Raw genomic sequence first — 23,009 nt, 5'->3', positions numbered from 1 at the left:
TTTACCCAAATATCTTAGGTAATCATTTCTTAAAATCTGTTCTTCCATGAAGAAGGTTCTACAATATCCCTTTTTTTGTACAATGTTCTTTCACTCTAAGTGTTAGAAAGCTTTTTTCCTAATATCTGACATGAGTTTCTGTCATCACAAATTGAGCTGCTTTTTTCTTCTCTTCTGTATCTGGCATCTATTTCCTGGGACACATTATGGTTTTACTCCCCCCTCTGCTCTTTATAGGTCATATTTTCAAAATCTCTTCTCACCCTTTCTTTTCTCATGTGGACTTTTCCAAATTTGTCTGTGTCTGATGCTCAAAACCAATATAGGAGCCTCCTTGACACTGAGGACAGGGCAGTACCTACTTCCGGAAATCGTACATAAAGGGTTTCTTCTAGTACATGCTGATTTGAGATCTGCAACATTGTTGAAACACATATTTAGTTTGTGAACTGCTCAAACGTTTTGTCCTGCATCTCTACCTGATTATTATCCTTTTTGTGCTAGTGCATTTGTTTCCCTCTGTCCAAATGTAGCATTCTGAACTTGTGTGTGTTAAATTTCAGCTGCCTTATTTCAGACTATCCCTCTAATTGGTTCAGATGCTTTAGGATTCTGATCTTTTCTTTTTATCCACTCCCTGCTTGAAGTTATCTGCAGCTTATATAAATGTATGTTCTATTCCAACATCCTGTTGGGACACCTGGGAACCATAAATGCTGCCCCTGGTTATCTCTGTCCTCAGCAGCTTTGCCTCATTGATAAATGCTGGGAATCTGTCAGGATTGCTCAGATCTGAGAGGTAGAGGGCAAGAGGGATGCACGAGGAGAGTGCCAGGGAGCTGCTCTGTGGGGTTAAATATGTCATGGGAGAATGTCCTTTTCTTGTCTGATCTACTAATATTAGATTACCTTTCCCAGTGTACACACTGTTGCTGCTTGGCTTTTCTATGTGCTATTGAGCAAATACTCATTTTTGCTTTCATGGTTATATGTTCTTCAAGGACAAGCAAAATTAATAATCACTACAGTAGCTATTGATCGGCTGTTTTGAGCTATTGGTGTCCTTGCCTCTGGTCTCCTTGCTGTCAGTCTTCCAAATGCAAGTTCTGCCTACAACTTATAACTTCTATGTGCCTACTTTCACCAGAATCTCTTGGATTTTGATGTCTAGAGACTGATTCATGATCATGTGAAAAAAGGCTACAAAGGACTGCATGTGGTCACACAGGATCAGGGCTTCCTGCTTCGGGGAGGACACAGTATTGAGGCTAGGGTGGATTGGCTCCTTCTGTTTAGAGGTGTGTTATGTCTTGATTGAGAGGATTGCAGTCTTATCTCTAAAGCCGGGTTCCTTGGTACTCTCCTGCCTTAGAACACAACGTGGAGGTAAGCAGCTTGAGGTTCAGAAAACGGTTTCGGAGAACAGACTTTGCTTTTGTGTCCTGTTTAAAATCCACCTGTTGATCCTTCCAACGTTGTACCATGTATCTCTGATAAAATGGCAAATATTCCCTGGTCATTGAGAAATAACCTCTCCCATTAAAATGCCTCCATGTTGTTTTCAGGAGTTGAAGATACTCAGCCATTTTGTGTTGCAAGTCTGTTTCCTGTTCTTCAGTGAAAGTGCTATGATTAAATTAAGTAATTATAAACTGTGAAGTGTGCATATAGTGTTTTTTCTGTCTGACATTACTAAAATAAAATACCTAGTTGCAAAAAATGTTTAAAAGTTGGACTTCATCACCAGTGAGGAGTGACAACAGGGTTCTTTAAAGGACCAAGACTGATTTCAAAGAACATAGTGTTCTGGGAAGGATTGCCTGCAGAAAATGTAGCCATGTGTCATATTTTTTTCAGCTTTAAGAACAACTGTAAAGGTATATCCAAAATATAGGATAATAGGTAGTAAGTATTCTACACACAAGAAGTGTTCTGACTTTCATAATGGATTACATGGCAGGTACTACAAGTAGGCTCTATAGTTTTATATCCACAGGGCAATTTATTGCAAATTTTAAGGTTATTTGATTTAGCTCTTTTTAGTCTTCTGGTTTATTATTTCGATGGGTTAAAAACTGGCTCGATGGGTTAAAAACTGGCTGGATGGCCAAGCCCAGAGAGTGGTGGTGAATGGGGCAAAGTCCAACTGGGGGCTGGTCACTAGCGGTGTCCCCCAGGGCTCAGTTCTGGGGACGGTGCTGTTCAATATCTTTATAGATGATCTAGACGTAGGGATTGAGTGCACCCTCAGTAAATTTGCAGATGACACCAAGCTGGGTGGGAGTGTCGATCTGCTGGAGCGTAGGAAGGCCCTACAGAGGGATCTGGACAGGTTAGATCGATGGGCCGAGACCAACGGCATGAGGTTCAACAAGAACAAGTGCCGGGTCTTACACTTCGGCCACAACAACCCCATGCAGCGCTACAGCCTGGGGGAAGAAGAGTGGTTAGAAAGCGGCCTGGCGGAAAGAGACCTGGGGGTGCTGATCGACAGCCAGCTAAACATGAGCCAGCAGTGTGCCAGGTGGCCAAGAAGGCCAATGGCATCCTGGCCTCTATTAGGAATAGTGTAGCCAGCTGGTCTAGGGAAGTGATCGTCCCTCCGTACTCGCACTGGTGAGGCCGCACCTTGAGTACTGTGTCCAGTTCTGGGCGCCGCACTTCAAGAAAGATGTTGAAGTGCTGGAGCGAGTCCAGAGGAGGGTGACCAAGCTGGTGACGGGTCTGGAGGGTCTGACCTATGAGGAACGGCTGAGAGAGCTGGGGTTGTTTAGCCTGGAGAAGAGGAGGCTCCGAGGTGACCTTATTGCAGTCTACAACTACCTGAAGGGAGGTTGTAGTGAAGTGGGAGTTGGCCTCTTCTCCCGGGCAGCTAGCGATAGGACAAGAGGACATAGCCTTAAGCTTCGCCAGGGGAGGTTCAGGTTAGACATTAGGAAGCATTTCTTCTCAGAAGGGGTTATTAGACATTGGAATGGGCTGGCCAGGGAGGTGGTGGAGTCACCATCTCTGGATGTGTTTAAGAAAAGACTGGACATGGCACTTAGTGCCATGGTCTAGTTGACATGGTTGTGTCAGGGCAATGGTTGGACTCGATGATCCCAGAGATCTCTTCCAACCTGGTCGATTCTGTGATGCTGTGATTAGATGGGGAAGCTGAACGTTACTGGCTGAAGATTCCAGTCTAGAATAGATGACTATTTAGGATTTGTGTCCCCTGATCTTAGCCAGATGAAAAGGAGGAAGCCAGCCTGAGCCAGCTGTCTGAACTCAGTAGAGAGCAGTGAGTGCTTTGCAAGAATGGTTCACCTGGTAGGCAAGTTGGGGAAGACAGACGGAATCGTTTCTTGCTGTGGGTGCCCTCTGAGCTCTTCAGTAGCCACAGAGAGATTTTAGTCATGTGGATTAGGTGCCTACATTTTAGGTGGCTGAAGTTGAGGGAAATAAATCCCATACTTTGCAGTTACTCCCTGTCATTACACATTGAGTTGGCTGTAAATGCTACGACTGCTTGCTGTGTATGCATGAGCTCATTAGTCACATCTCAGTATACGTGGACTCGTCTGTGTACAGCATGGTGTTGGATGTTGCTGGTGCTACCTTATTCTGCCCAAATACTCTTCTGTGCTTAGAATTTCCTCTCTGTTCACAGAATCACAGAATCACAGAATGTTAGGGATTGGAAGGGACCTCGAAGATCATCTAGTCCAATCCCCTGCCGGAGCAGGATTACCTAGACCATATCACACACGAACGCGTCCAGGCGGGTTTTGAATGTCTCCAGAGAAGGAGACTCCACAACCTCTCTGGGCAGCCTGTTCCAGTGTTCGGTCACCCTCACCGTAAAGAAGTTTTTCCTCATATTTATGTGGAACCTCCTGTGTTCCAGCTTGCACCCTTTGCCCCTTGTCCTGTCAAGGGATGTCACTGAGAAGAGCCTGGCTCCATCCTCATGACACTTGCCCTTTCCATATTTATAAACATTAATGAGGTCACCCCTCAGTCTCCTCTTCTCTAAGCTAAAGAGACCCAGCTCCCTCAGCCTCTCCTCATAAGGGAGATGTTCCACCCCCTTAATCATCTTCGTGCTCTGTGCTGGACTCTCTCTAGCAGTTCCCTGTCCTTCTTGAACTGAGGGGCCCAGAACTGGACACAATATTCCAGATGTGGCCTCACCAGGTTAGGTTTTATGGCTGATATTTTGTGAATGCTTCCAAGCAGAAAGATCTGTTTCTGAGTTCAAGTATTTGTAGTGCTGGATTCAGCTTGCAAATTAAGATGCCTGAATGTAAACAGCTGTATGTCTGCCATGAGGGTTAAGCTCCTTTAATAATCGTCAGAGGAACTCTAGTCAGTACTGTCAAGCCTAGAGCATGATTCTGTCATCCTAAAGGAGACGTTACGTCTGGTCGTCTGGATAGCTGTCTAGGCTTCACTGACTACCATGAGATCGTAGGTAGTGAACCCATGCATTGACATCGAGATACAAATGTGTCATTGTACACATCTCTGTCCACAAGAAATATCCTACCCAGCATGTCTGAAAAAAAGCCATGTAAAGCTGACGTCTAGAAAATACTTTTCCTGCAACTTTCTCCTTGACCATCAAGCTTTCCCACAGTATAATCTAATTAAAAGAAACACAACTGAAGTGTAAATGAATCTTCCTGTAACTGAAAGCTTTCAAAAACCTTTGAACCTACTCCCCAGCTGCATTTTTGCTCAACTGTCATCTTATATTTCTGTGCAAAAGAGAAGGATTTGCTCCTTAAACATAGCTGGTAGCTGCAGCCTTAAGAAGGAGCCTTAGATCCACATGAAAAAATGAACAAGAGACATATCCAGAGAGATTCCTGTTTTAGAAGAATTTGATTTAACAGGTAAGTATAAGCACTATGGTAAATGATGATTCCAAGGTATGGTGATTAATTGAGTTCACAAATTAAAACATTGCATTATTTTATGAGCGTAGACCTGCAAGCACGATAATAATTACTACTCTATAGGAGTACAAATAAAGTAGTGGTTTATAAAATGCAGTAGAAATAAGATGTATGCCTTTGAGATTGAGCCTAAACAATAACTCATTGAGATTTTTATCTCCTGTGAGGCAGTGGTACTGGGTATCAAAGAAACTTTTTCTCTGGTTTGGTCATTCTGTAGGCATTTTCTGATTCTTAAAATCAACTGGTCTTCTAGGGATAAAATTACCTGTTCCATATTATGAAAATTTTATTTCTGAAGGACCAACCAAAGCCATGGGAGCAATTTGAAGTCCAGTCTCTTTTTAAAAACACCCAGACAAAATAAACTTCTTTTTATAGCTAGCTGTGTATTCTGCTGGTAAGGTGTAGATTCCTGCGTCTCCCTATTCACACCCAAAATATACTTTTTACCTGTGTATTAAATACTGGGATACAAAAATAGGTGATGTACAAAGCATGCAAGGCTCATACAAGAAAACTTTTATGCTGAGACCTCTCCCCTTTGCTTCCTGGGTGCCTTTTGTGTTCTCACAGTTCTGTCTGGTCAGTCATGTACAGTGGAAATGGTTTGGGGCAGAGATTTGTGTTTTGAATAAAGTAGTTAACTCTGTCGTTGGCTATTCAATATAATAGAGAGTATTACAAAGTTACTAATAGGTGAGGATTTTTTTTATTTCTTACATGAATGTATTTTCTTTCATTATTTCAGATAATTATAACTTAATATATTGACATAAACTGGGTTCCCAAGCACTATTAAAAACACCTAGTCTATCTTCTGTCCTTCAGGTTGTACTTTAATGAATAGCTGTAAGCCTTATTAGGGAAACTGGCTGGAAATTACTTACCTTTCCATTGTTTCAAGGTGACTTTTTCTCCTGATGAGAATAATACTTGTTCTGCAGTGCAATTTAGTATAGTATAGATACAGTATATCATCAAACAAGGACAAAACCAAATATTTCTTTATATTGTATTATTTATTTTGTGATTATTCCAGTCTACATCATCTTGTAGATTTTCTGGCTACCAAGAATAATTGCTGTCAGTCTCCAAAGATCTAATCTTACTTCTGGCCTTCCCTGTGCTCTTTCCCCTTCTTTCTTCTCTGATCTACCAAGAAAATAATTTGGTTTCTTTTTGCAGACACACAGATATGCACCAGATGGTTATTGATAGTTTCAAGGTCCTGATGAGTTATTGGAATAATTAGTGTTGGTGTGAGGTTTGTCATTTAACTGTAATACTGAACTGTGTACTCATCTCTTTAAAGCTTTTAAAATAAAAGGTTTATTTTATTAAGACTTTTGAAACAGCACTTCAAATGTCAGTGCAGATAATAATTGATACCCAGTTCATGGTCAGAAGTTCACTCAACTCTCTTTAATGTGTAAAGTTCTTGATCTTATAAAGGGTATCAAAGGCAATCTACATTTAGGTGATATAATAATTTTATACCAGAAGGAGCAGTAAGATATCAACCAGGGAATGATTTTAATGGTGAATTGGAAAATATTTCTTTCTAAAATATGAACATAAGGTGTTGAAAATGTTAGAGAAATTGATACATAAATGCAGTTTATGGATTGTGGAATTAAAAATATAGTCCACATTAGTTGAAAAAGACCTTATCCCAAGGGTCTGTTAATCTCTCTCTTTTGTGCAAATCTTTGTTGCCACAGCAGGTCTAATATGTTTGGATTTATAAGTATGAAACACGAAAACAACACTTAAGAAAATTTGCTTCTTTGTATGTTACTTCCAAATTTAGTTTGTGCTGTAATGGATATGCCTCCTAGATCTAGTATACAGTACCTATTGTTTTGATAGCTAAATCCGATTAAAATAAGAAATAATCACTTCTCTTTGACATAGGAAGAAAGACATTCCTTTTATTTTTCAGTGTTCATCACTGTTTTAATAGGTGTGTCACTTGTAACACAACTGTCTTTGGATGCAGCTGCAACAGCTACATCATCAGGCTGCCCTTAACTGTATCATTTAGATCCTTTACCTGGTATTTTGATCTCGGAAACAGTTTTGAAACAAGATTGTTGTCATCCACCAAAAATAACTGAATTTTTGCAAGCAAAGCAGGATAAGTAACTCCTGTACAGAAAAATAACCTGCTAGCCTTTTAATGATAAGGAATTCAGTGGGATTTCTGGATGCTAATAGCATGCATAAGTATTTGCAGGATTCTTTCTGGGTTTTAGACTGTGTATTTGCAGAATTCACTTTGGTATCCGAGTAAGACTTTTCTTGAATTGAGTGGGAAAGGGCAGAGTTCTCCAAATGGACATTTGGAGCTGCTAAGGTCTCAGGACTGACTTGCCCTGTGTGTGTGCCTGTCCCCCTCCGTTGACTGGAAGGGGCTGAGAAGACCAGTCTTTTGAGGAAGGTCACTTAAAAAACTGTGTACATTTAGACATTGTCAATACAACCTGCATGCTGTATGTAAGAGTTCTTCTGTACTGTGTAGTTCAAAAAAGTTTTGGGGTTGGGGTGTTCTTACCTTTTCCAGGTATGGGACATTGGAGGGCAGCCAAGGTTTCGAAGCATGTGGGAGCGTTATTGCAGAGGAGTCAATGCAGTTGTGTAAGTTTTCTTCTGTATGCCCACAGAAAATGTATTTTTAAAAATATATTATTAATGTAGATATGCTTTTCTTTCTGTCCACCTCCATCACATAAGAAGACCCAACATGATAAAAGTAGTGTGTTTTACACATCCAGCAACCCAGACATATAAGTAATTGCATGTTCTAGACCATTTTTTCCTCACAGCCCATATTTAATGCTGTATCTTCCTGTATTAATAAATGCAGGGCTTATACAACTCAGGACTGTTTTAATGCTGTTGTCAATGTGAACACATTTGTCATATTTCAGATGTTTTAATGCAACTTTCTGCAAGTAATGGACAATACCATAAATAACTATATTCCCATTGCAGTTACATGGTGGATGCAGCAGACTTGGAAAAAGTAGAAGCTTCAAAGAATGAGCTACACAGTTTGATAGATAAGCCACAATTGCATGGAATTCCAGTAAGTATTTTGATTATTATTCTTACTTGAATGTAGACAGTGTAGCCTAAATCCTCATGAATTGGTTCCTCTGGACTCTTGAAAATACTAGCTTAAATATGATGCAGCCTTGATACATTGAGTGCTCTTAAAAAAATTATTGTGACATTTTTCAGAGGACTCAGCATCTTATCAGTGCTGCAGTGTGTTTTGTACATTTTCTAGTCTAAAGGTCAGAATAGATTTGGAAAAAAATTCATTTTCACATGTGGCATTATCAGACAGTAATTACTTCAGTCAGTCCCCTTGTTGGCTGGGTTTGAGCCAGTGACCCAGGTATGTTTCTGGCAGTATCTTAAGGCATGTGAGATTTATCTTTCTGAAGGTTGGCAGACACTAACATCAAATAATGTCCTCTGCTTCCAGAGATTGTGGAGGAGCTTGACTTTTTCTGTGTCCTGACTTTTTATTGACTTTTAGTTCTTCAAACTGAACTTATGGAAAAAATGCAAATACGCATCTGTTCTCCAGTAGGAAGTGTCAAAGAATGGTATATTCTGCTGAATTCTACTGAGGCATTATGAAGACTAATATTTAATTAAATGTAATCTGCCAATTTAGAGCTAGTAGGAATCAATCAGGGTTAGCATTGATCTTTGATGCTGACATCACCAAGCAAGAGGTCATACCTTTGTTCATAAGAAAGAAAACAATGGTACATACAAATCAGGAAGAAGTTACTCACAACTTGATGGCCCTTGCTTGGCTCCGTTTCTGTATGCAAATATTGGGACATTTGGCCAGTGCAAGTGATCAAAGTCATCTGAGGATGAGTAGACAGCCAGCCAACATGAAATCATTGTGAGAATAAAGTTCTCACACATCCGTTCTCAAAGGGGAATTTTTCAAGTAACTCTCCATCTTTTTATAAGGTTTGCTATTGTTGCATTTTTTTATGTTAAGTACATATTGAACGAATCCTGCAGAAATCTACAGTCAAGCTATTCATGGCGAGTGACATTGTCCTTTGTACTGTCTTCACATCCTGTTTTACTTTCCACTTCTCCTTCCTGAAATGATAGGTCTCTCATATCTTCAGAAGTATTTAATTAAGTTCCTTTCCTTTTGTATGTTATAATATCACATTCCAATTGCCCAGCCTGACCAGCAAAGTAGTTTCCAAGGTGCAGTAATGTATTTTTTACTTATTTTTATTTAATAGGTAGTAACTAGTATTGAACTTCCTTCAATTTATTGTACTCAGGCTTTGGCTTTATAGATTTTAAGGTAGCTTTATTAATCTGAAACTGCAAGCAATGAGTTTTAATGTGTTCCAGGGAAATAATGGGACAGTCTTGACTCAGAATTGTAATGCATCTGGAAAATAATAATGCAATCAAAAACCTTCCATTGCTTACTTTATCTTAGAATGTGCTCAACCCATTCATCTGCCCTGAATTTATACTTGAAGCCTTAAGCATTGTGTAGGAACTCTCTAAGTTCCAGCGTCTATTTCAGTAAATTTTCTGCATTTCTCAGACTTAATTCCTAATGGATGCCTTTCTGATTTCTACATGGATGCTCAAAGGGGTGGGAGAGGAATCAGTCATTTGGCTGGTGCTTGGCTGATACATGGTTTGGATGCCTGGCTGTTTAGTATATCAAGCAGGGGAGCAAAACTGTAGAGAGAATCATGCCTATGTCTGGAGGACCTAGCCTCTATTTCTGGGGCCCTACTTTTGATTAACATTAGTCTGGTCCTGTGGATTGAATGTCCGTTGGTGGCTTGAGTACACCTGGTGCATGATCTCCTCCAGGTTTAGTTGCATGCAAAAGGAATTCACTTAGTGCAATCTGACACCATCCCATAATGCCCTCCGGAATGGATAGATTCACTTCCAGAGCAGACTTCTGATACTGATATACCCAGAAATATCCAGTTTTCAGGGGGTGGGCATCCAGCATCTGACCCTTGCTAGGAGCAGGATTTCCGTGATGCTCCCACAGTCATTGGTCACTTTGAATATGTCTGCTATTGTGTTCTAAATACTTGGCTGAAAGATCCAAAATAATGCCAACAAATGGTTGAGACTAACTGTTATTGCTGCTGGATTTAACATGAATGTGAATGATTTCTTTCAGGTGTTAGTCCTTGGAAATAAAAGAGACCTCCCAGGTGCACTGGATGAAAAGCAGTTAATTGAGAAATTGTAAGTAGCTGGCCTGGGTAAAAAGCTGAAACACTCTGAAATTCAATATGTAAGAGAAATGATTGGTAGTGTATGGCAATAGCTAGCTATAACAGATTCCATATTACATTCTCAGATACTCCACTTTGAGCTCTGCTGGTGATTGAAATAGCAATCTAGGCTGATAAATGACTGCAGTAGATTTGAACCTCTCTTGATTATTACTTCGATTGTATAAAGCTGTTTCAGATAATCTTGTTTTCCCATCACTGAAGATCCAACTCCTATAGATAGTAATAGACTCACTTAAACTTTTCAGAGTACATTGTAGTGGCAGTTTAATGCTTGAATGGCATTAGAACAGAACCATTTCAAACTACTGTCTGTAAATTTAAGCAGTTTAGATATTTTTGGCATTTATCCAAAGCATAAACTTATGTATTACTGAAACTAACTTAAATTGATGCATTGTAAGGGTAATTGTAAAGGAAATACACAATTTTGTAAAAATGGCTAGTATAGCAATAATTGTGCGGAATAGGATTCTGCATCTCAAATCACATAATTTTAATCAGTAGGAAGTGCAAGTGAAGTGAAGTGCAAGTGAAGTGAAGTGAGGTTTCAGTATAGAAGGATGGTCCAAAGGCTAAGCAACTCAACTGGGACTTAGGAAACACAGAATTACAGAATGGCTGAGGTTGGAAGGGACTTCCAGAGGCCATCTTGTCCACCCTCCTGCTCAAGCAGAGCCACCTAGAACTAATTGTCCTGGACCATGTCCAGGCGGCTTTTGAATATCTCCAAGGATGGAGATTCCACAACTTCTCTGGACAACCTGTGCTCGTGTTTAGGTCACCCTCAGAGGTAAAAGTGTTTCTTTATCTTCAGAGGGGTCCTCCTGTGTTTCAGTTTGTGCCCATTGCTTCTTGTCCTGTCACTGGGCTCCATCTTCTTTACAGCCTCCCTTCAGATATTTGCACACATTAGTAAGGTTCACCCTGAGCCTTTTCTTCTCTAGGCTAAACAGTCCCAATTCTCTCAGCCTTTCCTAATATGTGAGATGCTCCAGTCCCTTAATCATTTTAGTGGCCCTTCACTGGACTTTCTCCAGTAGCTCCACATCTGTCTTGTACTGGGGAGCCTGGAACTGGACACAGCACTCCAGGTATAGCCTCACCAGGCCTGAGTAGGAGGGAAGGATCACCTTCAAGGATCACCTTGACCAGCTGGCAGCACTCCTCCCAGTGCAGCTCAGGATACTGTTAGCCTTTTTGGCTACAGTGCTAGATCATATTCAACTTGGTGTCCACGAGGACTCCCAGGTCCTTTTCTGCAAAGCTGCTTTCCCAGACAGTTGGCCCCCAGCATGTACTGGTGTTCCTCCCCAAGGGCAGGATGTTTGCACTTCCCTGAGCTGAACTGCATGAGGTTCCTGTCAGCCCATTTCTTCAGCCTGTGGAGGTCACTCTGGATGGCAGCATGACCCTCTGGTGTGTCAGCCACTTCTCCCAGTTTTGTGTTATCAGTAAACTTGCTGAGGGTACACTCTGCCCCATCATCCAGATCATTGATGAAGTTGTTGAACAGGATTGGACCCAGTATTGATCCCTGGGGTACACTGCTAGTTACTGCCTCCAGCTAGACTTCATGCACTGATAGCCACCCTCTGGCCTTACTGTTCAGCCAGTTTTCAGTCCACATCACCGTCTGCTCATCCGGCCATACTTCCTCAATTTGTCTATGAGGATATTATGGGAGATGGTGTCAAAAACCTTACTGAAGTCAAGGCACACAATATCCACTGTTCTCCCCTCATCTGCCAAGCTGTAGATTTCATTGTAGAAGGTTATCGAGTTGGTCAAGCATGATTTCCCTTTGTGAATCCGTGCTGACTACTCCTGATCACCTTCTTGCCGTCATGTGTGTGGAAATGGTTTCCAGGATTAGTTACTCCATCACCTTCCCAGGGATCAAGGTGAGACTGACCATCATGTAGTTCCCTGGGTCCTCCTTCCTGCTTTTTCTGAAGATGAGTGACATTTGTTTTCCTCCACTCTTCAGGCACCTCTCCCAATCACTATGATTATTTGAAGGTTATAGAGAGTGGCCTGACAATGATATCAGCCAGCTCCCTCATCACTTGTAGGTGCATCCCATCAGGGCCCGTGAAATTCTCTATGTCCATTTTGCTTACGTATTCCCTGACCTGATCCTCTTCCATCAAGGATACAAATTCTGTGTTCCAGACTTTCCCTGTTCTCTGGTGCCTGGGATTCCTGAAGGCTGACCTTGCTAGTAAAGACGGAGGCAAAGGCAGCATTCAATACTTCTGCCTTTTCCATGTCCTGTGTAACCAGATCCCCCACCTCATTGAGCAATGGGCCCGCATTTTCCCTTGTCTTCCATTTGTCATGTATGTACTTACAGAAGCCCTTCTTGTTGCCTTTGACATCCCTCACAAGATCCAATTTCAGTTGGGCTTTGGCTGTCCTGACTGTGTCTCTGCATGCTTGAACAATGTTTCTGTATTCCTCCCGGGTTACCTGCCCTGCTTCCACCTTCTGTATGCTTCCTTTTTGCGACTGAGTTTTGCCAGGAGCTCATCGTTCATCCACTCATGCCTCCTGGCTTTTTTTCCAGACTCATTAGGATGGGCTGCTCTTGAGGTTGGAGATGATCCTTGAATATTGACCAGCTTTCTTTGGCCCTTCTTCACTACAGGGCCTTATCCCTTGGGACTCTTCCAAACGGATCCCTGAAGAGGCCAAGTCTGCTCTCCTGAAGTCCAGGGAGGTCACTATTTGATTCTTTATTAGAGCCTCTTGTGTGATCTCAAGGCTCTTTCCTTCTCGGTGCCTCCACTCCCCATCTGCTCCAGGAACGTAATCTGTTTCCTGCATGTCTGTGTCACTTGTGCGAGGATAAATAAATGAAAAAATAACAAAGTGCTCAGAAACTCTGAGGGGGATAGGGAGATTCCCAGAAAGAAACAGAAGTTAATTAAGAATCAGCTTCTTCCTTAAGTGTAGAGGCGTCCTTTCAGTAGGAATCGGATCTGATATATTTAAGTGTGATATAATAAAAATCCTGAAGATTAATGGTGTGATCATTTGAGTACTGTTATTTGATTATAAGAGTTATTAGAAATAAAACCTCTGAATTCCAAGTGAAAAGAGTAAAAAGTGAATGCTAAGACATGGTAATGTTACTTGGTTGCCACTACAAAATGTTATTTTCAGCTTATGGATTTCTGTGGTTTTATTATTCACTATTGTACTGACTTAATGGGAAATTTGAATTTTTGTGAAATGACTTTATAACCTTTTAATCTTTATAGTTTAAGAAATGTGGGAGTTTTTGTGTGCAGTAGTGTATTTTAAAAATTTAATATCTGAGGATAGAATTGAACCCACTGAGAAGAAAGCGGAAAACATGTAATTTAATGGAAATTTCTGTTGTCAGTTTTTGTGGAGTTACAACACTGCTGATTTTGTGTTTTTTTTTCTGTAGAAACCTTTCAGCTATTCAAGACAGAGAAATATGTTGCTATTCTATTTCTTGTAAAGAGAAGGATAACATCGGTAAGCTTCTTTTTCTTACAGCATCATCAATGTATACTTTGTACTTTGGATCGGATGTTGAAAATGTTAATGAGATTTGAATATCTAACTCTAATGTATAACTGAAAATCTCAATTTACTTTGAAAGATTTTGTTGTAAATATTGCATGCAATTGTATTTGTTTTAATATAGAATTATGTGTAGTTTAAAAGTCACTTGTAGAATTATTTAGTTCCATGAGAAGTTAAATTAATTTGACAGGGGCTTTGGAAAAACATATTTAAAACCAAAAGTAATTGAATCCCTGACAAAAACTGTGTTACTTCTTAAAAAATAGAAGCTGGATAGGAAGCCCTTCCAATTATTAGGTGATACTTAAAAAATTTTGGTTAAGTGTTTTGCTCCATACATGATTTTAGTTTGTAAGCAGGCTTACATGCATGTGGCTGTATGGTGGTGTTCCTCAAACTGAGGGACTCGTGCTTTTGTCCTACTGGAGTCGCATAGAGTGTATCCTGAAGTCACAGAATCACAGAATCACAGAATGTTAGGGATTGGAAGGGACCTCGAAAGATCATCTAGTCCAATCCCCCTGCCAGAGCAGGACCACCTAGACCATCTCACACAGGAACGCGTCCAGGCGGGTTTTGAATGTCTCCAGAGAAGGAGACTCCACAACCTCTCTGGGCAGCCTGTTCCAGTGTTCAGTTACCCTCACCGTAAAGAAGTTTTTTCTCATATTTATGTGGAACCTCCTGTGTTCCAGCTTGCACCCTTTGCCCCTTGTCCTGTCAAGGGATGTCACTGAGAAGAGCCTGGCTCCATCCTCATGACACTTGCCCTTTCCATATTTATAAACATTAATGAGGTCACCCCTCAGTCTCCTCTTCTCTAAGCTAAAGAGACCCAGCTCCCTCAGCCTCTCCTCATAAGGGAGATGTTCCACCCCCTTAATCATCTTCGTGGCTCTGCGCTGGACTCTCTCTAGCAGTTCCCTGTCTTTCTTGAACCGAGGGGCCCAGAACTGGACACAATATTCCAGATGCGGCCTCACCAAGTCAGTGAGGACCTATAAAAGCCCCACAAAATTGTCTCCCATTTGCCTTTGCTTTTGCTCTTTCCTCTCTCTCCCCCCTTCTTCCACTTTCCTGTCTGTTTCCTCTGTCATGTTCTCCCCTTCCCTTCCCTCCCCAGGGCAGGAGAAAGGGGTGAAGCACAGGCTGAGCCAGCAGTAGCAGTTGCCTGGGGGCATACTGCCTCTATGCCACCCTTCTTCCCTGCATGCTGCTAAGACAAGAGGTGCTGGTTGGGAGGGATACAGCCTGGGTAGATATTTATCTCTGCTTCTTGAGAAAGCCAGACTTGTTAGAAAAGCCAGGCAGCTCTGCAGGGCTCAGCTGAATGAGAGACGGTGGGAGTGGGAATGGGAGGAAAGCCAGTTTCTCCCAGCAGCAGGGGAAATTTCCATCCTAGACAGAGAGGACGAGGTAGTGGAGGTGGTGAGGAGATTGTGCCATGACACCTGGGCTTCAGGAGGTGGGAGGAGACGTCAACTGTGTGCAGGGATGTATTAGACAGTGAGGGCTTCTCTTGGAAATGGTGTACAGCATTTGGGGACGTTGATTTGAAGGAGGCCAGACCTAGATTTGCTGCAGCTTGGGGTGAAACAGTTATCTCTGACTGAGGGAAATATGCAGAATGTGCTGTTACGCTGGGGAAGATTACACTTTGATGAAGACAGCATAGTCAGGATTATCTACATAGATGAAGGGCAGTAAAGGTGATTGAGGTTTTAGAAATGCAGTGCTTGATCCTCATCAAATTGGCAAGGCTGCAGTGGAGGATATCAAAAGTGGTATTGTGACAAGAAACTGGTAAAGCCATCTTAATTTCTGAAAGGATCCTGGAGAAAACAGGTTTTGATCCTGGTTCATTTATATGGATGGCCTGGAGGAAAAAAGCATGCAAGAAAAGCATGCTGAAATATGCAAATGGGAAAATAATGAAAAGAATGATCACTAATGCAGAACCGTGTAGATCACTTACTTGTGGAAGTCCTGGGAGCAGTGATGTAAAAGACTCAAATCCTAACTGAGAATCAATCAAGTATCTTCCAGTGTAACATTGTGCCTAGAAAGGGTAACCTGGTTCCTGAATATTTGCGCAAAGAAATAACAAATGGGAGCAGACTGCGTGTATCACGTGTGTTTGGAACTGTGCGGGCATTACTGGAGCACTGTGTGCCATATTCTGAGGAAGACCTTGAGAAACTGAAAAGAGGTTGGGCAAGAACCTAGGGAGATCAAAGGACTGGAAAATATAATTTATAATGAAAAACTATAATGAAAATATATTTAGTTTAGTAAAGTGATGAAACTGCTAGGCTGTTAAGGAGAAGACTGGGAGCTGTCATCTCCCTCTGCATTTTTGATTGATGTCGATGCAGCTGAATGAGATGATAGTCATTTTTCAGTGCAAACTGCAGCCTAGCTAACTGCTCTTATTAGGAGGTGTAGGTGTAACGCTGCCAGTTTCTGTGTCCTGAGAGACTGTGGAAGATTAGTATATAGATATCAGCTTTGTTTTAGATGCCATGGGATGCTTTTGTCTGCAGTCTCAGTACCTAAGCTGGTCTGCCAGGATATTCATGGAGTGCTGTCTTGGATTTAGGACAGATGTGGCAGCAAATTTAAATTTGAGGGCTGGAGCTGTTGCTGCCCCCTGACAACCTTCTTACCTCCCTGACAGATGTTACTGCCTTGAGGCAAAAACATCTAATCTGCTCATGAATCAGTTTGTGAACTGCTGCAGTTTTCAGCCCAATGCACTAGATTATATCAGGAAGGATACCAATTTCAGCTATCAAATTTTAGTCTAGTGTTGCGTGTCTTTCAGAGACCTTGAACTCCTACAACCTACCTAAATGGCTTCTTAATGCTTTGTTAGATGTTTGCCCTTCTCTTTCCTTCTGGTTGTGTATTTCTGCCTTTGTTCTCACACTGCATTTCATTCCAGTCTGGATTTTACAGTTCGTTTTATGGTCATCTTAAATCTTTGCTATTCCAACAGTTCTTCTTAGAAAGTTTCATGTCAGTCATCATATTTCAAGAATACAAAATGCACATAATTTAAAAACAAACAAAAAACAACAGGAAAAAAGCCCACTTGGAGTCCTAAGTACTGAATTTTTAATTAGGTTTGAATGAGAACTTGTGGTTTCTGGGTTTTGTTTGTTTGGGTTTTTTTTATTTGTATTAACTTGCTGATGTTCTGTTGTCCCTTTACACTCTGGAAACAGCCTGTTGAGTTTTTCATTTTATTTTATCTGTCCTGGCAGACATAACATTACAATGGCTTATTCAGCACTCCAAATCAAGACAGTGTTGAAGAAAACTTCTGCTGAAGATAACTCTTCCCTGATCACTTTGACTCCTATCAGCTATACACAAGTGAAAAGATAAAGAATGCAACTGCATACTGCCAGGACTCACTTTGATTGTATTTGTTAACAGAAGTAAAACTGAGTTACAGCTTGTCCCTCTATCTTGGTTCTTTTTTTAAAAGTCCAGATACTTGTCTGCCTAGGTGAAATTCATGAATGCCTTAATACAAAACTGAAAGAAATCAATACTTTTTTGGGTTGAAATGTTTGAGTTTATGCATGTGAATTGTCAAATACTTAGTAGTTTTTTTCTAATTTGAAACTGAATAAACTGCACGGTGGAAAGAGATATGACTGTTTTTTTTGAATGATTGTATAATTTTTCATGCACAAATGTTTTCTCTGTGACAACTATAATTACTTATCAATAATCGATTAAACACATAATTAAAAGCGTCTTATTTGAACAAAATGCTGTTAGATCACAGCACTTTCAAATACTCTTATTGGTGAGAAGTTATTTCCAAAGTCATGTACTTAATGGTTATCTAGTTTTCCAGTCACTACTGTAAATGAATCATATGAATATTCTTTGGGAATTCAAAATAAAACAAATCCTGTCCTTCTCTATTGGGAGAGGAAAGAGTCTGGAATTGCAGAGGATGTTTTCTCTCTTAACCAGAGGGAAATAGAGCAGGTGAGAGCATGTGCATCCTTTCTGACATTATTACCCCCAGAATTCATGGGTTTCCTAAGCATTTTTATTGTGAATGGGATAATTTTCACAGTGCTCCTGACTGCTCCTTCCATTCCTGAACCTTCAGAATCTTCAAGTGTACAGCCTAATATAGCTGAGCTCTGAAGTAGGATTAGTTCTTTTGAAACAGATTAAAGGAGCAATTCACTTTTTAAATTTTGATGCATTTTCTATTAAATACAAAAAGTTCATGTCAAGAAATAGTAGACAGACTTAAAACTTATGCAAGACAGATGCTCTGTGGCCAGGTGTTTCAAGGACATTTGCAGATCTAGGAGGGAGAAGTTCTGGGTTGCTGGTCTAAAGCTGTGGTAAATGAACTGATTGCTGTAGTATTAAAAAGGTTATAAATAGTTTATGCAGTTCTTGCATTAAGTATGTGAACTGTAAAAATAGCAACATTTTTGTCAAGTCTGTTTGAGGGTGCTTGTGGGCTAGTGGCTCTGATAAGCTGCTTAAAACATGCTGAACAGACTTGATAAAATCTCAACTGTCACAGGAATGCTACGTAAGCATGATAGTCAGGTTATAGCACTTACTCATAAATGTTTGCAGTATTACCTGCAGAAGTCTGGCCAGAAGAGCTAATGTATCTATGGTTACATGAAATATAATTTGACTATGTAAGTGCTGAGTGCTCAGTAAGTAAGTAAATAGCGGATGTTCCTGAAATGGAAAGTTGGAAATGACCTTCAAAATCTGACATGACATTTTTGTGTGCTGAAAAACAGCATTAGATGGCTAAGGTGATGAATTTTGAACGCTCTTGTTGCTCATAGGACTTTTGAGGTAGTAGAGCCATTGTAAAAGGTACTGGAATTCCAGTCATTATGCATGTAACAGAAGAGCCACTTCATACCAGTGGTCTCGATATCCTTCCTGTAGTTGTGCTTTTTGACGGCAGTGCCTCATCCTTCCAACCTACTATCATGGCATGCAAGGTCATGCTTCTGGCACAGGAACTCCATATCAAATCTTACTGCGTCACTTCTTAGTCTGGACCTCTCTTTGCTGCAGGCAGTTTGTGGGGGTGGATGCAGCCTCTTTGCAGGCTGGTTGGAACCAGCCAGTTTTCCAAGACAACACTGTGAGAAAGGCCGTACTGGCTCCTATCCTGTCCTTGCTTTGCTAAGTGTAGTATTTCCTTGGGAGACGACCAAAGAAGTTAACTTCCTATATGTGGTGTACACATCAGCAAGTACCAATGCGAGCTAAAGACAACCTGTGGATGGAGGAGGTTAGGTTCCAGGTTGGCTGAATGAATCTCTGTGAATAAGAGATGAGAATGGGCAATTTTGTTATTAAAATCATACCCTTATACAGTATATGCATTTTTTTTTTTCTTCTTTTTCTCCTACTGTGTGACCTTGTATACAAACCTAAGGCAAACCAACACAGGCGCTGGCCTCACTGTTCCGATTTGAAACAGCCTGTCTGTTTTTCAGCAACTTGCCTCCAAGTAATTTTTCAAAAATGGGTTTAGCTCAAGATGAGTGTGTACTGTCACACTCAATAGCTTTGTGGGAAAGATGAATTGTAGCTGACTGACAACTCTGGCATCCTATTTCTGAGACTGCATATGGCCATAAAGTGTTACAGAGGTCTAGACCACTGGAGACAGTATTGCAGCAATGCTATTTGGAGAGGTCACAAACTTTCTCTGCGGAGGAGCCTCTGTGCAGGGAGTGTCCCCTTGGTCAGACTGCAATATATAATGCAGTACCTTGCATGGAGCCACAGTAGGTGGGTTTCAGAAGCAGGGAGGGCATGGGAGATACATGGAGTGACCACACTGTGGTTGCTTTTGGCTTCTCAGCACTCCTGAGAAGCTGACTGCAAGGCAGGGCAGCAAAAGGCTGCTGTTGTGCTCTGGCTTTGCCGGGACGTGGCAAGTGCCATGATTTGCTCAGCAGTCTGATCCCTAGGCACGTGTGACGGTGGTAATCTGGCCTACATGCAGAACATCCTCCAGGCTACGGGAAGAGAGCAGTGTTGGAGGATGTGGACAGCTAAGGAACCAGGACTAACCTTTGATTTAGGCGCAGCTTGTAACCCCAGACTCCACAACGTCAAGAGCCCTAAAATAGCAGGAGTGTGACAGTGATACAGGCATGTTTCCCTTCCCTTTTTTCCTTCTCCCAAGCGTAGGAACAGCTTAACTGTCACCCAGGGCTATACAGAACCACCAGGTGCCAGCCATCTGTTTTACTTCCAGCACATTTTATTTATTAATTTTTTTCCTCCTAGCGGTGTAATTCTCCCCATATTTCTTTTCCATTTACATTAGGTATTGTAGAAAGCAATCACAAACATAAAATTTAGTTAAATGATATAAAAAACCCAAATAAAAGTCAAGTTTTTTTTATCAAATGCACTATAAAATTTTCTACATTTATTGCAGAGAGCAGTGACACGTACATAATTTGTTCCTGAATAAGCTATTTTGTAAAATGCTGGTACTTCAGTCACCTGAGCAGCATATTAAGTTGAATGCCTCTGTTCTGTGATTTAGGACAGGGTGTATGTACTAGCTATCATGAGACTCTGGAGCAGGCTGATGGAACATATACAAGAATTGTATATAGTGAGCCCAAAATTTTAAAGCTTGTGAAATGGAACAGATTGTACCCTTGGCTGGCATCTCCAGCAAGGCTCCTCTGCCTCTTGCTATCATAGAATCATTTTGGTTGGAAAGGACCTTTAAGATCATTGAGTCCAACCATAAACCTAGCACTGCCAAGTCCACCACTAAACCATGTCCCTAAGCACCACGTTTACCCGTCTTTTAAATACCTCCAGGAGTGGTGATGACCCAGTCTGGTCCGCAGCATGCACACTGTGGTCCTGCAAGGGCCTGCATAACAACCTCTGGCATAACGTCCTGGCTTAAAAGCATGTAAGGGAAGTTGGATATGGGTGAAGGGCTGGCTACTGGCTGTTAGTTTTCTGCACCATGGTTTCCAGTCCAGACCATGCCTTGGAGTCAATATATGGTAGTCCATACAGTATGTCTGTGCAGCACTTCTTCCCATGGATTTGTCTTACTCAAATGCCTTCAAAGAGCGGGACACATACGTTTCCCTTCAAAGATCCTGGGTACACTGACAGGAGACATGGTATCTCTCCATTGTGTTTTTGTGCTTGGGATCTAAGACACTGACACCCGCTCTTATGGGGAGTACCGGCAAACCTAGTCTAGAGCCAGCATGGAGTGATGCAGGACAGGCTATTGAAAGCAAAGAAGAGTGAGAGATGTCCTTACAGCCTCCTTACTTATGGGGAAGGGTGGTTTTAAGATCTGTGGGGCAATGAATGAGAACAACATCATGTGTCATCAAATGTGATATGATCAAATTTTATCCCTGGCAAGAGATAGTGTTGCATTATGGTCTGAATAAAATGATTCATGTCATCATGCAGTCAGGCTGGAGGCATAGACCGACCATCACTGGTAAAAGAAAACAGTATTCCAGGTTCTCAAAAGCTATGGTCATCTAAAAGCCACCAGGCCATGGGACAGGGTGGAACAACTTTCTTCCTCCACTGCAGAAGACACTGAAATGGGACATCTGTGAGGAGTCACACACTGCTTCCTCAGCACAGATTCAGGGTCTCCATGAGAGATGGAGTCTCTCACAGACTCCGTGACAGACTGGGTGCTGTCCTGTTTTCGTCTTTCAACAGAAGTCTTTCCAGATTACTTGTGACCTACTGGCAATGGTGTTACCCTCAAAAATGCTGAGCTCGGTTGGCCCCCTGCCAAGACAGCCATCTTCTCTTGCAACTCAGGCAAGTGACCTCATACTTGGCCGTCCTGGCTTTAACCCTTGTTCAGGAGCTGTTTGCAGCACTAGCGGGATCTAGCACATTTCACATGGCTTGGCTTGTGTGAGAGCCAGATTCAGACTTAGTCAATTCCAAGGTAGGTCTGGGAAGGTCTTGGATTAATTTTTGTGTGTTTTTTTGCACAAAATGATGGTCAGGTCTGTTGTTCCCATTCTCTCTGCATTTAACTGTTTCCTGGCAAAATGGGCATAGTCCCACAGACTCTTCTCAGTGCTAAAAGTCACCTTGAAGAAAAACACCATGTCCCACTTCTTAGGGGCACTCTATCTTCGTTGTGGCATCACATACAGATTCCTAAAAAAGAGAAGAGAGTTTAGAATTGGGCTAACAAGGACTGCTGAAGAGGAAATGCAGTGCAAGTGGTATGAGTATGTGAGAAAAAAATGAGCTTGTGTTATACCATCAGAAACAGTCCCTTCACCAGCTCCAGTTCTGCCAGGACTATTGATGTGCCTCATGGCATGGCCTGCAGCTTTTTGCTCTCTCCCAGAAAGTGAGCATTATGCTGGAAAGGTCATTACATGAGCATTTTGCAGATACATTTACCATGGAAGAATGTGAACACTGGGCAGGCAACAGATGCTGTTCTAGTAGCACTGTTCTGTCACAGCAATATCAAAATGGCTAAACAAGAGCAACACAACTGACCCATGGCATGAACTGATGATTATGGATGTTTTCAGCCTGAATATGGAGCACTTCTTTGTCTTCTTTGCCTTGGTCAGCATGGCCAATTGAGCAAGAAGAAACATTCCAAGGACTATTCATGCAATATGAGCATTTGCAAGCTGAGTAGCCAAATGTTTCTTGGAAAGCGGAAGTTTCTGTGGAGGAAGACTCTCATAAATCAGCCTTGGGGATGTGGGTAAGCCAGGTGGGGAGGTAGGTGTGAGGCAGCAGGCAGAATGTTGAGGTAAGAGGTGCCTTATGCTGGCTCCTCGTCAGACTTGTGCTCCAGACCCTTCACCAGCTTTGTTGCCCTTGCATTCTTGCAGGCACCTGTTGCTGGCATGGGAGCATGCGCAGGCTGGTGGAGGAAGGGGCTGGGATCACTGCTTGTGTCTGGGAGATTTTGCAGAAGAACAGCTTTTAAGAGGGTGGACAGGCAGTCCTGTGACATCCAGCGGTACAGGCTGTCCTGTGACGTCCAGTGGTACAGGCTCTGCCCTGCTGCTGTTGGGTATGGCCTTGGCCCCTCTGGAGGGGGCTGTGTCAGCAGAAGCATTTGAGTTTGCATTAAAAAAAAAGCATTCAGAAGGGT

The 23,009-nt window shown here is 41.7% G+C and overlaps 1 protein-coding gene across 2 annotated transcripts in view; it reads left to right on the top strand.

Annotated features, from left to right (window-relative positions):
• Nucleotides 1-17,360, top strand: part of LOC137663794 (ADP-ribosylation factor-like protein 8B) — a 31,477-nt gene extending 14,117 nt beyond the window's left edge. Inside the window, exons 3-7 of one of the 2 annotated variants that reach the window (XM_068401350.1) lie at nucleotides 7,510-7,583; nucleotides 7,941-8,034; nucleotides 10,156-10,223; nucleotides 13,713-13,783; nucleotides 17,101-17,217. In XM_068401350.1, coding sequence (XP_068257451.1) covers nucleotides 7,510-7,583; nucleotides 7,941-8,034; nucleotides 10,156-10,223; nucleotides 13,713-13,783; nucleotides 17,101-17,150 — 357 coding nt within the window. In that variant the 3' untranslated portion in view covers nucleotides 17,151-17,217. Of the gene's footprint in view, nucleotides 1-7,509; nucleotides 7,584-7,940; nucleotides 8,035-10,155; nucleotides 10,224-13,712; nucleotides 13,784-17,100 lie in introns of both variants that reach the window. The other variant, XM_068401351.1, reaches the window with a different exon arrangement.
• Nucleotides 17,361-23,009: the final 5,649 nt, after the last annotated feature.

Source organism: Nyctibius grandis, chromosome 5, assembly GCF_013368605.1.
Source record: "Nyctibius grandis isolate bNycGra1 chromosome 5, bNycGra1.pri, whole genome shotgun sequence".
NCBI classification, from domain to species: domain Eukaryota; kingdom Metazoa; phylum Chordata; class Aves; order Nyctibiiformes; family Nyctibiidae; genus Nyctibius; species Nyctibius grandis.
Note: the sequence above shows the minus strand (reverse complement) of the source record. Positions and strands in the feature narration are given on the sequence as shown.